This window comes from Chiloscyllium punctatum, chromosome 10 (assembly GCF_047496795.1).
Source record: "Chiloscyllium punctatum isolate Juve2018m chromosome 10, sChiPun1.3, whole genome shotgun sequence".
Taxonomy (NCBI): domain Eukaryota; kingdom Metazoa; phylum Chordata; class Chondrichthyes; order Orectolobiformes; family Hemiscylliidae; genus Chiloscyllium; species Chiloscyllium punctatum.
Window position 1 is genome coordinate 75945206 of NC_092748.1, and position 13175 is coordinate 75958380.

Here is a 13175-nt window from a genome sequence, read left to right on the forward strand (position 1 = left end):
AGAGATCATAGACAGACGTTTCTTCCCATTAAAAGAAAAAAAATCCCCAATTTTCTTAAATCTTCTCCAATAAGCTAACAAAAATAGAAGTTTTAAACTTTCTTCATAGCATTAAGTACAAGAATACTAAACAAGTAAAAATGTAGGGTGAGAACGTAAATACTAAATGAAGTGTATTAATCACAAAGATGTTCGTTTTAATTTTAGTTTGCTGTTTTTCATCTATGAGCCACAATGAGGCGGAATGCTTCTATAACTTTTTTTTTAATAACGTGTTTAAATGCTAAATCTTTGCTGGTTACTTCAATGGAACTGCACGAGCATTTGGGGCTTAATGATGCAGTTCCTTGTGGGCTTAGTTTCATTGCCATAAATTGCTGGTTAGTTAAATGAACATTTCGAGTTTAAAAATAGTACTGTTATCTGGCTCCGTTTGGTTTAGCCTGTGGAAAGTCAGTTCTTTTTTTTTGACGTTTCAACAGCTTCCTTCTGGGCGGCCCCACATTGAGCCTTGCGGCTGGAGTTTAAAGGCAAGTTCAGACCAGCTGGCATGCAGATCCGCCCACAGTAAAATCCATCCAAGATCCACCCCCTCTCCCTCCCCCCGCCAACATGACTAGCACTCAGCTCACTCTTTCCCTCCTGCTATGATCCTTATACTGTACCAAAATCACACCATGGAAGTAAAAAGCACCAATTGATAGTTCCGGGGTTTTCATGTTCGGTTACCTGCAAAAGAATGGGCTGCTGGAGTGTCTTAACCTCAACATCTGCCTTGATCCTGGCTTCCGGTAAGTGAAGAAATTAAACACTGCCAGAACTTAGTGTGGGGATCATAAATCATATCAGCCACTGGGCTTTTTCCAGCTCTAGCCACTGTTTCATTTGAACAATAGATACGATTTTAGCTGCAATCCCAGATTCACAACTTCACTAACGTAGGTATCAGTTTTTGAGCACGTTATTTAACAGATATGTTTGTTCACAAATGCAATATTTCCAGCGCGTCAACTATTCCCAACAGAGCTTTGTATACGGAACAGACTCCAAAGGTGATTGTCTTTTACACACGTTCAATCGGCCCGTTTGCAGAAGCAAAGAAAACGAGGAACAGATGTTCGTTTAAAGCAAGTCTAGCCATTCAATTATTTTTTGTATTCACAAAATAATTCCAATGACCACGTTTTGCCGAAGTATAGGACCACTTAGCCTGCATTGGGTTTGCTCATTTTGCCGGGAATTCTGTAAGTTCCGAATAATATGAAAGGACAAACCATGTTTAAGTGCGTCTTAAATCTTAGTGACAAGGGAAGAAGACAGTTTCATTACCGAGCTGGTAATCTCTCTCAGGCATGAGCTCGGGATAATTTGCTTCCTGACAAACCCCAAATTGCTGAAAGCATGTTGCGAGATCCCAGTGCACCTCAATCGAAAGTAATATATTTCGAAATAAATTCCAGACAACACCGTTTGTTTTTCAAATGAAAAATGCTGCCAGTGCTGGAGTTCTGAAAGGAAAACAGAAAGTGCTGGAGAAACTCCGCAGGTCTGGCAGCATCCATGGAGAGAAAGCAGAGTTAACGTTTCGAATATAATATGGCCCTTCTTTGGACTGCCATCCTGTTTTCATATTCGCTAAATTAATGTCATGGTGTAAACTATTAAGAGTATTACATTTGGTTCACGATTTAAAGGCCTCAGCGGGTCTTTAGAAGAGCCAGTTTTACCATTTTCCAGTAGATTGAGCTTTGTGTGGAATTCGGATGGGAAGCAGATTCCGCGAGTTTTTCCGCACGCTAGTGGTCACTGTTTCAACCGGGGCACCGAAATGACAGAAAATGAACTGCTCAAATCACTTATTGAAGACACTAGCCAAAACCATGATTTTGAGACTTTCTGCAATTAAAATGTACTATCGTTGGCCAGCTCCTTAGGATTTGGAAAAGACTTACAGTATGGATCTTGCCGCAATTACGATCGAAAGCAGAAAACATTTAACAAATATATCACCTCAGTCTTTGTGGCTTTAGGCTTTACCGAATAAGAATAAACAAAATCCATCTTGCCTCCGTGACAAGCGTCCAAAATTCTTGATTTCTAGTAAAATGGAACTGTGACTTTATCTCCAGACGCTTTAATTCAGCTCCAGTTCACTGAGCTAAATTAGTGTTCCTCATACAACTCAACCATTTCCTCCATATTCTCAGTATCTTGATGTCGTACCAATAACTCCACTTATATTTGTGTTACAAATGCTAACATAAAACAGTCCTAATGTATCTATTTAGCACTATAAATGTTGACATACAGAGGAGTATTCAAAGTCTTGGTACGGGAAGTACGGGAGTTGCGCACAGAATACACTCTTTACGAATTAATTTTCTTTTCAATTTCTTGGATTTTGCTTCGACCAGATGGATGTTTCTGTTTCACCAATTTCCTCTCCTTTACAATTTCCGTATCGAACTGTTATCTTCACTGGCACCGAAGTTTTTTTCACAGTTCTAACACAACTTCTCCACTTCATTTCCCAGGACTAGATCTAAGATTGCCTATTTCCTTTTGGACTGAAATAACATTGAACTAGGAAATAAACTTAGCGACGTTAGAGAAATCTTTGCCTTTTTTTCCAATTACTTTTCATTCAATCTATCCGTAGACAAATAACATTATTTTCACATAATTCAGTAACACTTCTACAAATAGCGACTAAATTCTGTGGGATTTACACTAAAATGTATCAGAATGGTTAAGGTACTTATTTCAGAGAGCAAGAGTTGTTTGTCATGATCTTCAATTCATAAAAGATAGCTTTGCACCTTCCTTTTCATTGGGTAATAGGATAAGATCAGTAACAATCAAATGCTCGAATCTACCCACTACATCAGCATTAAGGCACAAAATATAATGCTCCCCTTTAGTGGGGTGATTGATTGATTGTTAGGTTGGACAACATATGGTTTCTAAAATACTTTTTATGAGAATTTGTGAAGGCTGAAGAAAGTAGATCAACAATAAAGGTGTTACAAGACTTAGCGATTTACTTGACACAGTCCAGCTGGCCTTTGGCTCTTGAGGAAGCCTAGCTATTGACAGACAACAATGGTATGCTAAAATGGAAGAAGAATTTAAGGCCTAGACTTATAATGCTGCTTAGTGTGGATGCAAGATGCAAAAAGATGGAAGAAATAGCACTATCAGAAATATCAACAGAAAGTCCATCTCCTGCCTCATATATGGATTTGAGTCTTATGGTAGACAGTTTCTGCCACATATTGGTCTGTACAGTTAAATTCATCCACTCTATGCTCCTTTCATCATTGATATTGTCTTCCTTGAGTAAAGGTACACACTTTTTTGTAAACACTGAATTATTATTTACAAATGATACAAAACTGAATCATCTTTGGAGGTATGTGGAATTAGAAAGAATGCCTGATTTGAAAGGAAGGAACAAGAGCTTTGAGATTTCATCCCACGCTCACACCCATTCCCTACCTTCATCATGAAAGTGAATTGCGAAGGCACTAAAATACAACATCAGATCTTTTGAAATTAAGGTACCTGGTTAGATAGAAATGTTATTTAACTTTTAGCATTTAGAAATACTACACTGATAACAGAAAAATATGAAGAAACCAAAAACTTACTTTAAAACAAAGTGAGTTTTCTTTGGGAAAAAAAATCACTCCATTTTATTTCCATTTATGTGCTGAATTTTTCAATTTCTTTCTTCCATTCATAAATAAATACACACATATTCTGGTTTGTATTTAGTTGATGCGGAGAGGTTAGCATTTTAACATAGTCCAAACCAAAACTGTTGCAAGTGTAACAGTGTGTAGGACAATCAAGGATTTTAACATAATATTATTTCAATAAGGTGCAGATCTTTAGCTGAGATGGGATTGGTACACATTACTGCATAACTTATAGTTAAGTGGAATTTTGATGAAGGAATGTTTTTATTTGGCTTATTTATCAAATTAAACATCATTTTGACGAGTCTTTATGAATTTTATAAATTAATTGTGTTTCAGGAACTATTACCAGCTCAAACGAAGAATTAATTAAGGTCCTACAGGTCAGCTGAGTTCAGCTACTAATTTGTTTTTTTTGTGGTTAGAATTTCTACCAGTTCAGCATAATGGCCTATTCTAATTATTTAATTCTGTCTCTGATGTAAGGCATAGCAAGAGGACTGGCTATCGGCACTGCAGTTCTTTGAGTGGAGTACTAGGAGAGTACTTGAATGCTGTCTTTGACATGGAATTAATGATGTTGTGAAACTGAAGCCAAAGATTGTGAATGTAAACCCCAATAGTAAACAACCCTTTTGTCTTTCCCAGAAGTACCTTTGAAATAGGTTCAAGTTTAAATAATCGCAGATAATTCTTGGTACATGTTTATTAAAAGCATTTGTTGTCTGTTTACCAAATATACTCAGGCACAAAGCTAAGAACCTTTGCCAGCAGTAATACACCATTTTTTGAGAAACCTGCAAAACATTATGAACACAGCAGTGAAGGCAGATATGGAATGAATAAACAAAATCTAAAGAAAATGATTCACATGAGATCTGAATGTACTTTTAATTTTGGACTTGTCATTCATAATTAAATATGTATGGTTTTCAGTTTCATCTTAAAATTGAGATCCATTCAAGTCACAAGGATTACTACTAGCCATTTCATCACAACAATTGTATGGAAAATTACAAAATAGTTTAATACTATAGCACAAAAGGAGTCCATTTAGCCTATCAACATTGTTCCGTCTCTTTCTCCAGTTAATCCTGTTCCTTAGCTCATTACTCTTTTAGTTTTAGTATTGATTAAATTTCTTCTTGAAGGCTTTAATTCACAGAATCACAGAAGTATTATGGCACAGAAAGAGGTCATTTGGCGCATCGTGCCTGCATTGGCTCCCCAAATGAGCATTATTACCAAGTGCCAATCTCTTGCTGGCACAGTATTTCTACCTATATAATCATACAATGCCTTCTTGGTCATCAATTGAACCTGCTTCTGTCACACTTCCAGGCAGCGCATTCCATACACTAACTGCTCGCTGTGTGAAAATGTATCTTTCTCAGATCAGACTTGCTTCTTTTGTACATCACTTTAAATCTATGCCCTCTTGTTCTTATAGCTTTTATGCTTGGGAAAGGCTTCTCCCTATCTACTCTATCCAGCCTGCTCATGATTTTGTAAACCTCGACCAAAACCCAGTTCAAAGTTGTCTTCTCTCCACAGAAAACTGTCCCAACTTCCTCAATCTATCCCTTTAACTGAATTTTTCATTCTTGTACATCACATTGCACTCTCTTTAATAAATTCACACCTTTCCTCTAATGTGGTGCCCACAACTGTACACAATACTCTAGCTGAAGTCTAACGAGTGTCATATACAAATTCAACATCACCCCCTTGCTGTTGATCTCCATGTCCTTTCATTAAGTTGAGAACCTTGTATGGTTTATTAGCTGTTCCCTCCGCCTTTTGTTTAGATCAGAGCAGTGCTGGAAAGGCACATCAGGTCAGGCAGCATCCAAGGAACAGGAAAATCAACGTTTCTGGCAAAAGCCCAGCTGTTTGACTTGCTGTGCTTTTCCAGCACCACTCTGATCTAAACTCTGGTTTCCAGCATCTGCAGTCCTCACTTTTGCCTAGTTGTTCCCTCCACCTGTCCTGCCATCTACAATGATCTGTGCTCATGTACACCAAGGTCCTCTACTCCTGCACTGTCTTTAGAATTATACCCCATCTTTCAATATTCTTCTAACCAAAATGAGTCCCTCACAGTTCTCTGCATTGAACCTCATCTGCCATCTATTCACCCACTTCAGTAACTTGTCAATGTCTTTTTGGAATTACACACTGTCCTCTTCACAATTTACAATTCTTCCAAGTTTCTTGTCAACTGCAAACTTTGAAATTGAACCCTCCACACCAAAATCTGGATCATTAATACTTTTCAGAAAAAAAGTGAGGGTCCCAATTAAACCTCTGAAGAACTGCATTAGAAACCTTCCTCCAGAAAAAGTTGCCCCTTAGGTCCCTTTTTTTTAACAAACATTGGTATTTATTACAAACATATCAGCCAATGAATATTGTTTGAAATAATATGTTTTCAAATTACTTGAATTTTCAATCAATTCCATAAACATTACTTTACAAATACTAGCATGCCCAAATAACTTTGCCAAGTTATTTTTCAGTTTCAATTATAAAGACATACACTTTGACCTCAACTGTCTGGCAACATGATCTTTACTTCCCCCTTCATTATAACCTTCTTAGTTTCCTTGACAGTACATGAAACTTAATCCAAGTTATTGACCTCCTTATTTTATTAACATCAGCAATTGCTGAGGCCTGCTATAAAAGGGTGCTAGTTGCCAGAGATCATGGGACAGAACACATCCAGGTATTTTGGTTCCCAAAACAGCGGACATTAATCTACAAACCAGTACACCATGCCAAACTAGCTTTCCAAACTTTTTGTCTTTGGTGAAATCTTCATTGAGATGTAATGGATTAGTATCACCAGTTAACTCTGAAAAGGTGAATACATCACTGTGAAAAAGCTTTGGTAAGTTTAGCTCTTTTGCCAACCTGAAGATGTACAGTCTGAAGAAAAGCATTTTGTAGCATCAGCATGCTGTCTGTGTGCCAGTGATTCATCTTTAATGGGCTCTGAAAGATACTAAGAATAACTCTTTGAGCACAAAATGGCATTTCTTACAGCAGGTCACTTTAAACACCTGTTAATTGTCAATGATCTTAGCTTAACACAAATTGTCTATTGTTGCCTGATAGTGCAAGAAGAAATGATGAGACCCACATCACTCTGAAAGCATACTTCAAATTTTGATAAGATCACAGCAGGGTCAGTGCACGCCATAGCTTCACAAGGCCACACCTTTTAACTCTTAATATAGCCGTCAATGTTTCTTCTTCATACCTCAATACAGCAACAAGTAAGGCAGTTCCAAACTCTTTGAGCGTCGAAATGATCAACTGCGTAAAGTGAGTAGTGCTTACCTTGAACGCAGGCCTAATTTCCCCAAACTCTAGCTCGACCTTCAGGTCGTGGTAGAGGCAGTTGAGTCTAGAAACATGCCGGTCATAGGCGGCAGTTTCCCGCTCCTTCCCCAGACGGTTCATGCTGACGGCTAGCTACAAACTTACAGGCAGCTTGAGCAAACAGTCAGAGCTTGTCACCCAGCGACCGCCAGTCACTGGAACCACTCCTCATGTCCTTTTTAAAACTTTCCAATCTCATCTTAAACCTATTTTTGGACTCCCCTTCCCGAAGAAAAAGACCTTGGCAATTCACTTCATCTGTGCTCTTCATAAAACAGTTTACATTTATACTCCTTTCATGATTTTGAACACATTTACCAAATTTTCAGTTGTGAGGAGCTTATCTTCAGCTTCTCAAATCCATCCATGTAATTGGAATGGCATATTCCTGGGACCATTGAACATATCTCTTATGCACCTTCAACCCCCTCCAAAAACCTAGTACCCAAAATTCTAATAATTATCCAGCTGAGGATAAACTACTGTTTCATAAAAGTCTCACATAACTGCCTAGTTTATGTCCTCCTTAAGTCTGTTGGTAAAGCATCAGATCTCATATGCTTTATGAACTAGTTTGCTAAGTTGGCCTGTCATGTTCAAAAATTAGAAATGAGTAAATTCTGGTAATACACAGTAAGCCAGGCAGTTTATGTGGAGAGAAGGTTAATCTTAACATCATAAGAAATGGAAATAGGCCTTTTGGCCTATCCAAACTGTTCTACCATTCAGTAAAATCGTGGCTGATTTGATTGCTATTTTTAGAGGAAATTTTATTTGAATTCTTCCACTTCTACTACACTTCAAAACAATACAAAAGCTGCAGAAAGTCCATCTGAAATTTAGAAATAATCTAAGGCTGATTAACTCAGGGACATATTTATGCACCAGGTGGAGTGCCAGCCTATTGAAAATGCAGCTGGCCAACAATAGGATTGAAGGCTCTCAATTCTTCTTCTACGCAATCACCTATTTCTTACTGCCTTTTTGCTCATTTTCTCTGACTTTCCTTCTTTTCCCAACCTGTTTCTCACTGCAACGTTTTTGTTAAAATGGGAGGCAATGGCCTAATGGTATTCTTGCTAGACTATTAATCCAGAGACTCAGGTAATGTTCCGGGAACCTGAGTTTGAATCCCGTCATGGCAGATGGTGGTATTGAAATCAATTTTTAAAAATAATCTGGAATTAGGAATCTAATGATGACCATAAAACCACCACCAATTGCTGGGCAAAAACTCAGTTGGTTCACTAAGGAAATCTCATCCTTACCCTGCGTAGCCTATAAATGGCTCCAGACCCACAGTAATGTGGTGGACTCTGAACTCTGATCAAGGATGGGTAATAAATAGTTAATAAACTATTTGGGGTGGCACGGTGGCTCAGTGGTTAGCACTGCTGCCTCACAGCACCAGGGAGCCTGTGTTCAATTCCAGCCTCGGATGACTGTGTGGAGTTTGCACGTTCTTCCCATGTCTGTGTGGGTTTCCTTCAAGTGCTCTGGTTTCCTCCCACACTCTAAAGATGTGCAGTTTAGGTGAATTGGCAATGCTAACTTGCCCCATAAATTTCAGGGATGTGTAGATTAGCTGCATGAGTCTGGGGTAAATGTAGAGTAGAAGGGGAATGGATCTGGGTGGGTTAGTCTTCAGAGGGTCGGTGTAGACTTGTTGGGCTGAAAGGCCTGTTTCCACACTGTTGGGATTCTGTATTTTGTGAAACCCACAATCCTGTCAGTGACTGAAAATAACAAACTATAATGATTGGGACAAGGTTGACCTCATTGACTACAAGGTCATTCATTAGGGTTGTTAACCTGGACCAATCAGGAAAGCCCTGACTGACTAATATAACCAGGAGATGGAGTATCCTCTTAGTTTAGGGGGCTGATGCTGTGCTGGCTGGTATTATAGTCAGTATTTTGTTTTGGAGGAGGATCCTGATTTCTGAACTGGCTGAATTATTTAGCCAGTTTGTTAACTGGCATTCCTTTTAGTGAGGACTGATTGTTAAACTTCTGATGTGTGCAATGTGACTCAGTTCTCATTAGGGGAGTGTTGTTTCACTTGTTATAGCTGGTGTGTTTCTCCTTTTGAGAAAAGGATAATATTAATTTTGTGGTAGGGTTTAGCCCTTGGACTCTAGTTTTCTTTGTTTTTTTTGTATGTGTCTTCACTTTTTATTGGTGTTTGGACTGAGTCCTTGTGGAAGACATACATTTTTACCAGAGAAGCTGTTCCTTTGGGAAGCCCAGCCCTGGGACTGGGGCCTCTGAAGATTGAATGTGTGTGTGCTGGGAGGTGAGCACTTGCTGTATCCTGGAGTTTGGGAGAACACCTTTCCTTTGGGAGTGGCCCAAACCCCTATGAGTTAACTGTACCTGTACAATGTACTGTTCCTGTGAGTGGGCCTGGTTTTTCAAGGCTGGGCCAGGATTCTATGGAGACTGAGCACCTGTGCTGTGGGGTGTGCATTTGCTGCCTTCAGGAGTGGGCTCTGCCCTTGGTTGCAGACTCTGTTTTTAGCAATGGACTCTGTTGTTTGGAGTGGACTCATTCTGACAAAGCACATTGTATACGGGAGTGAACTCTTCCTGAAAATGGATTCTATATTTTGAAGACTGTGCATAGATTTGGGCTGTGTACCTGAAAGGACTGGATTTGGGCTGTGTACCTGAAAGGACTGTTTTTGGTAATGAACTGTATTGTGGTGTTTCCTGGGTCTATCACCTTCACCGTTGTGTCCCTGGATCTGGCAGGCTTTGCTATGAGCTGGTAGGCTCATGGGCTGTCCTGAAAGCTGTCATCCTGAGAGCCAGAGGGTGGGTAGGCCATCCTGTGAATCTGAAGGTTGGTAGGTTGTCCTGAGAGCTGGAAGGTGGGTAGGCCACCCTGATCTCAGTTGCCCTGAGAGCCAGATGGTGGGTAGGCTGTTCTGAGCACTGTCTTCCTGAGAAGGGGTAATCAGGATGGGCTACAGGTGGTCACAAGGTATCTGAGCAGCTGAGACCCAGAAGGTGTGTAGGGGCAGGCTGAGATCAGGAAGGCTTGTGGGCTACCCTGCACCCTGTCTTCCCAAGAAGGGAATGGTGGCTGGAAGGTGTGCCAGGACAGCTCACTGACTGGATGGTGCATCAGTGTGGGTGAGAAGTCAATGGTATGTAGGGGCAGACTCTGCCAGAAGGTGGGTAGCCATCCTTAGTGCTGTCACCCCAGGTGGGTACTGGGGCAGGCTATCCTAGAGGTGGTCAAAGGTGTCAGGGCAGATAGAACTAGAAGGGGCATGGGGTGGACTGAGCTGGAAGGTACATAGGGGTGGGCTGCCTTAAAGTGGCTGGAAGGTGGGAGGAACAGGGGCTTGCTGGGTTTGTATTGTATGCACTTTTTATGTAACTGGATTGTCTTTATGTACAATGTCACTGTCTTTTATGTGAAACTGGGATTTGAGGTTTGTCCACTTCTCCCTCTAAACTGGTTGAACAGTAGTGTTTTGGGGCCTAGCTTTGCTGCTCCTCTCCCTTGTAAAATTGCTGTTGTATACAGCTGTAAATGTAACTTTTTAAACTGTTTTGTAATTTGTTTAGTGAAATAACCAAAAAAACAGATGTAGCATCCCCTCAGTTTAGGTGACTGACTGCAGGCTGGCCAGCTCAGTGTTCCTGCTGGTAAAAAGAAGTTTCTTCGTTGTCTTTTTCTTCCCCCCCCCCCCCTAAAAAGAACATGTAACCAGGAGATGAGCATCTCCCTGGTTCAGACTGACTATGCTGGCTGGTGCTACAGTTAGTGTTCCTGTTGGTTTCTGCTTTTGGGGTGGGGGAAACTTGATTCCTGAACTGGCTGAATTATTTAGTCAGTTAAGTTAACTGCCATTCCTCTTAGTGAGGACTGATTGTTAAACTCCTGGTGCACATAATGTTTCAGGTAACTCTGTTCTCATTAGGGGATTGTTGTTTCACTGGCTGGTTACAGCCTGTTTCTCTTTGAGAAAAGAACAATGCTAATTTTGTGATCAGGCTTAGCCCTTGGACTCTAGTTTCCTTTTTTTAATGTATCTTCACTGTTTTGGTGTTTGGACTGAGCCCTTATGGAAGACATACATTTCACCAGAGGAGTGGTTCCTGTGGGGAGGCCTAGCCCTGGGACTGGGCCTCTGAAGATTGAGCACCTGTGCTGGGAGGTGAGCACTTGCTGTATCCTGGCATTTGGGCCAAACTTTGCCTTCAGGAGTGGATCAAACCCCTGAGTTAACTGCACCTGTACAAGTACTGTTACTGTGAGTCGGCCTGGTTTTTCAAGACTGGACCAGGACTCATGGAGACTGAACACCTGTGCTGTGGGGTGTAAATTTGCTGCCTTCAGGTGTGGACTCTGCATTTTGGACAATCCACCTCAAACTGGAGTGGACCCCATTCCTGGGAATGGACTCTATATTTTGAAGACTATTTGGAATGTGGACCAAAAGGGCTTTTTTGGTAATTAACTGTATTGTGGTGTTTGTCTATCACTTGCTAGCTTGTGTCCCTGGGTCTGGCAGGCCTTACTGTGAGCTGGGAGGCTTGTGGGTCATCCTGAAAGCTGTCACCCTGAGAGCCAGAAGGTTGGTAGGCTGTCCTGAAAGCCAGATGGTGGGTAGGCTGTTTGGAGCACTGTCATCCCAAGGGTTAATCTGGACAGGCTGTCCTAGAGGTGGTCAAAATGTGTCAGCAGCTGAGCACCAGAAGGTGCGTAGGGGCAGGTTGAGATACAAAGGTTTGTGGGCTACCCTGCACCTGCCATCCCAGGGAAGGGAATGGGCTGTCCTAGAGGTGGCTGGAAGGTGTGCCAGTATAGCCCACTAGCTGAATGGCACATTGGGGTGGGTGAGAGCCCATGGTACATAGGGGCAGACTTTACCAGAAGGTGGGTAGCCATCCTCAGCACTGTCACCCCAGGCAGGTACCCAGCAGGCTGTCCTAGAGGTGTTTGAAAGGTGTCTGGGTGGACAGAACCAGAAGGTGTGTAGGGGTGGGCTGCCTTAAGTGGTCAGAAGGTGGGAGGGATGGCAGCTTGCTGGGTCTGTATTGTCTAACTTTACTATGTAACAAGATTCTTGTGTATAAACAGACAGCAACAATGACATTTGAAACTAGGATTTGTGGATTGTACTCCATTCCCTGTAAACTAGTTGAATGGTAGGGTTTGGGGCCTAGCTTTGCTCCTCTCCCTTGTAAAATTGCTATTGTATACAGCTGTAAATATAACAGTTTTTGAACTGTTTTGTAATTTGTTAAAATATTAACTAGGAGATGTAACTCTCCTCCATTTTTAGGGGACTGACTGAGCTGGCCCACCCAGTGTTCCTGCTGCTTAAAAAGGAGTTTCTTCTTTTTCCCCTTAAAGAAGAAATAAGCAGATGAGAATATCCCTGGTTTAGGGACTGACTCTGAGCTGGCTGCTCATAGCCTGTGTACAAGTAAACAAATGGTGACTAACAAGATATGGCTTCTGTGCAGTTATTTCACAAACAAACATTTCTCTTTCATACTGCAATAGTTTGATTAATCTCTTGTCTGCTCCAGTTAATGCCATCCATTCCTCTAGAAAATTCAGCCTATCCATAGGTTTTCTCTCTAATATGCCGTGATGAAGTTAAAATTCAAAGACACTTGTACCCATCAGCTTACAACACAGGATCCATCACCCACCCTGGAGCTTATTTTTTCAATCCCAAGAAAGATTCTGGGTAATCCAAATGGAGGATGAGAAAGTTGAGCTGTTGTTTGACGTATTTCAGTATTGGAGCTGATTTCCTTGAACTCTAGGAGAAATACTTGTTGCTTTATATTATTTTGGAACTTTGGGGGGGAAATCAAAACAATGGCACTTTATAGAGGAGGAAGACAAAGGTAGTGTCCACTTGAGACATGAATCAAATGGAGAAATAAACCTGCTCTACTGTCTGACCCAGCATGAGTATGCACAGCTGACTGTTCTGCTGTTTGATTTCCAGTATCTCTGGCTATTGGAGTCATCTAAGAAAAATTCAGTGAAATTCAGTTGACCTTGGAAAATTCTGAGGGGTTTCACAGCATAGGAACAGTTTTTAAAGTATA

At 40.9% G+C, this 13175-nt stretch overlaps 1 protein-coding gene and 2 pseudogenes across 1 annotated transcript in view; 1 reads left to right on the forward strand and 2 right to left on the reverse strand.

Annotated features, from left to right (window-relative positions):
• Positions 1-547: 547 nt before the first annotated feature.
• The window catches only part of tgfbr2l (transforming growth factor beta receptor-like), a 108102-nt gene continuing 95474 nt past the window's right edge, over positions 548-13175 (forward strand). Inside the window, exon 1 of the mRNA XM_072579588.1 lies at positions 548-791. Coding sequence (XP_072435689.1) covers positions 740-791 — 52 coding nt within the window. The 5' untranslated portion in view covers positions 548-739. The remainder of the gene's footprint in view (positions 792-13175) is intronic.
• Positions 6223-6740, reverse strand: LOC140481742 (hydroxyacyl-thioester dehydratase type 2, mitochondrial-like; annotated as a pseudogene).
• On the reverse strand, positions 6786-7169 carry LOC140481800 (ribonuclease P protein subunit p14 pseudogene; annotated as a pseudogene).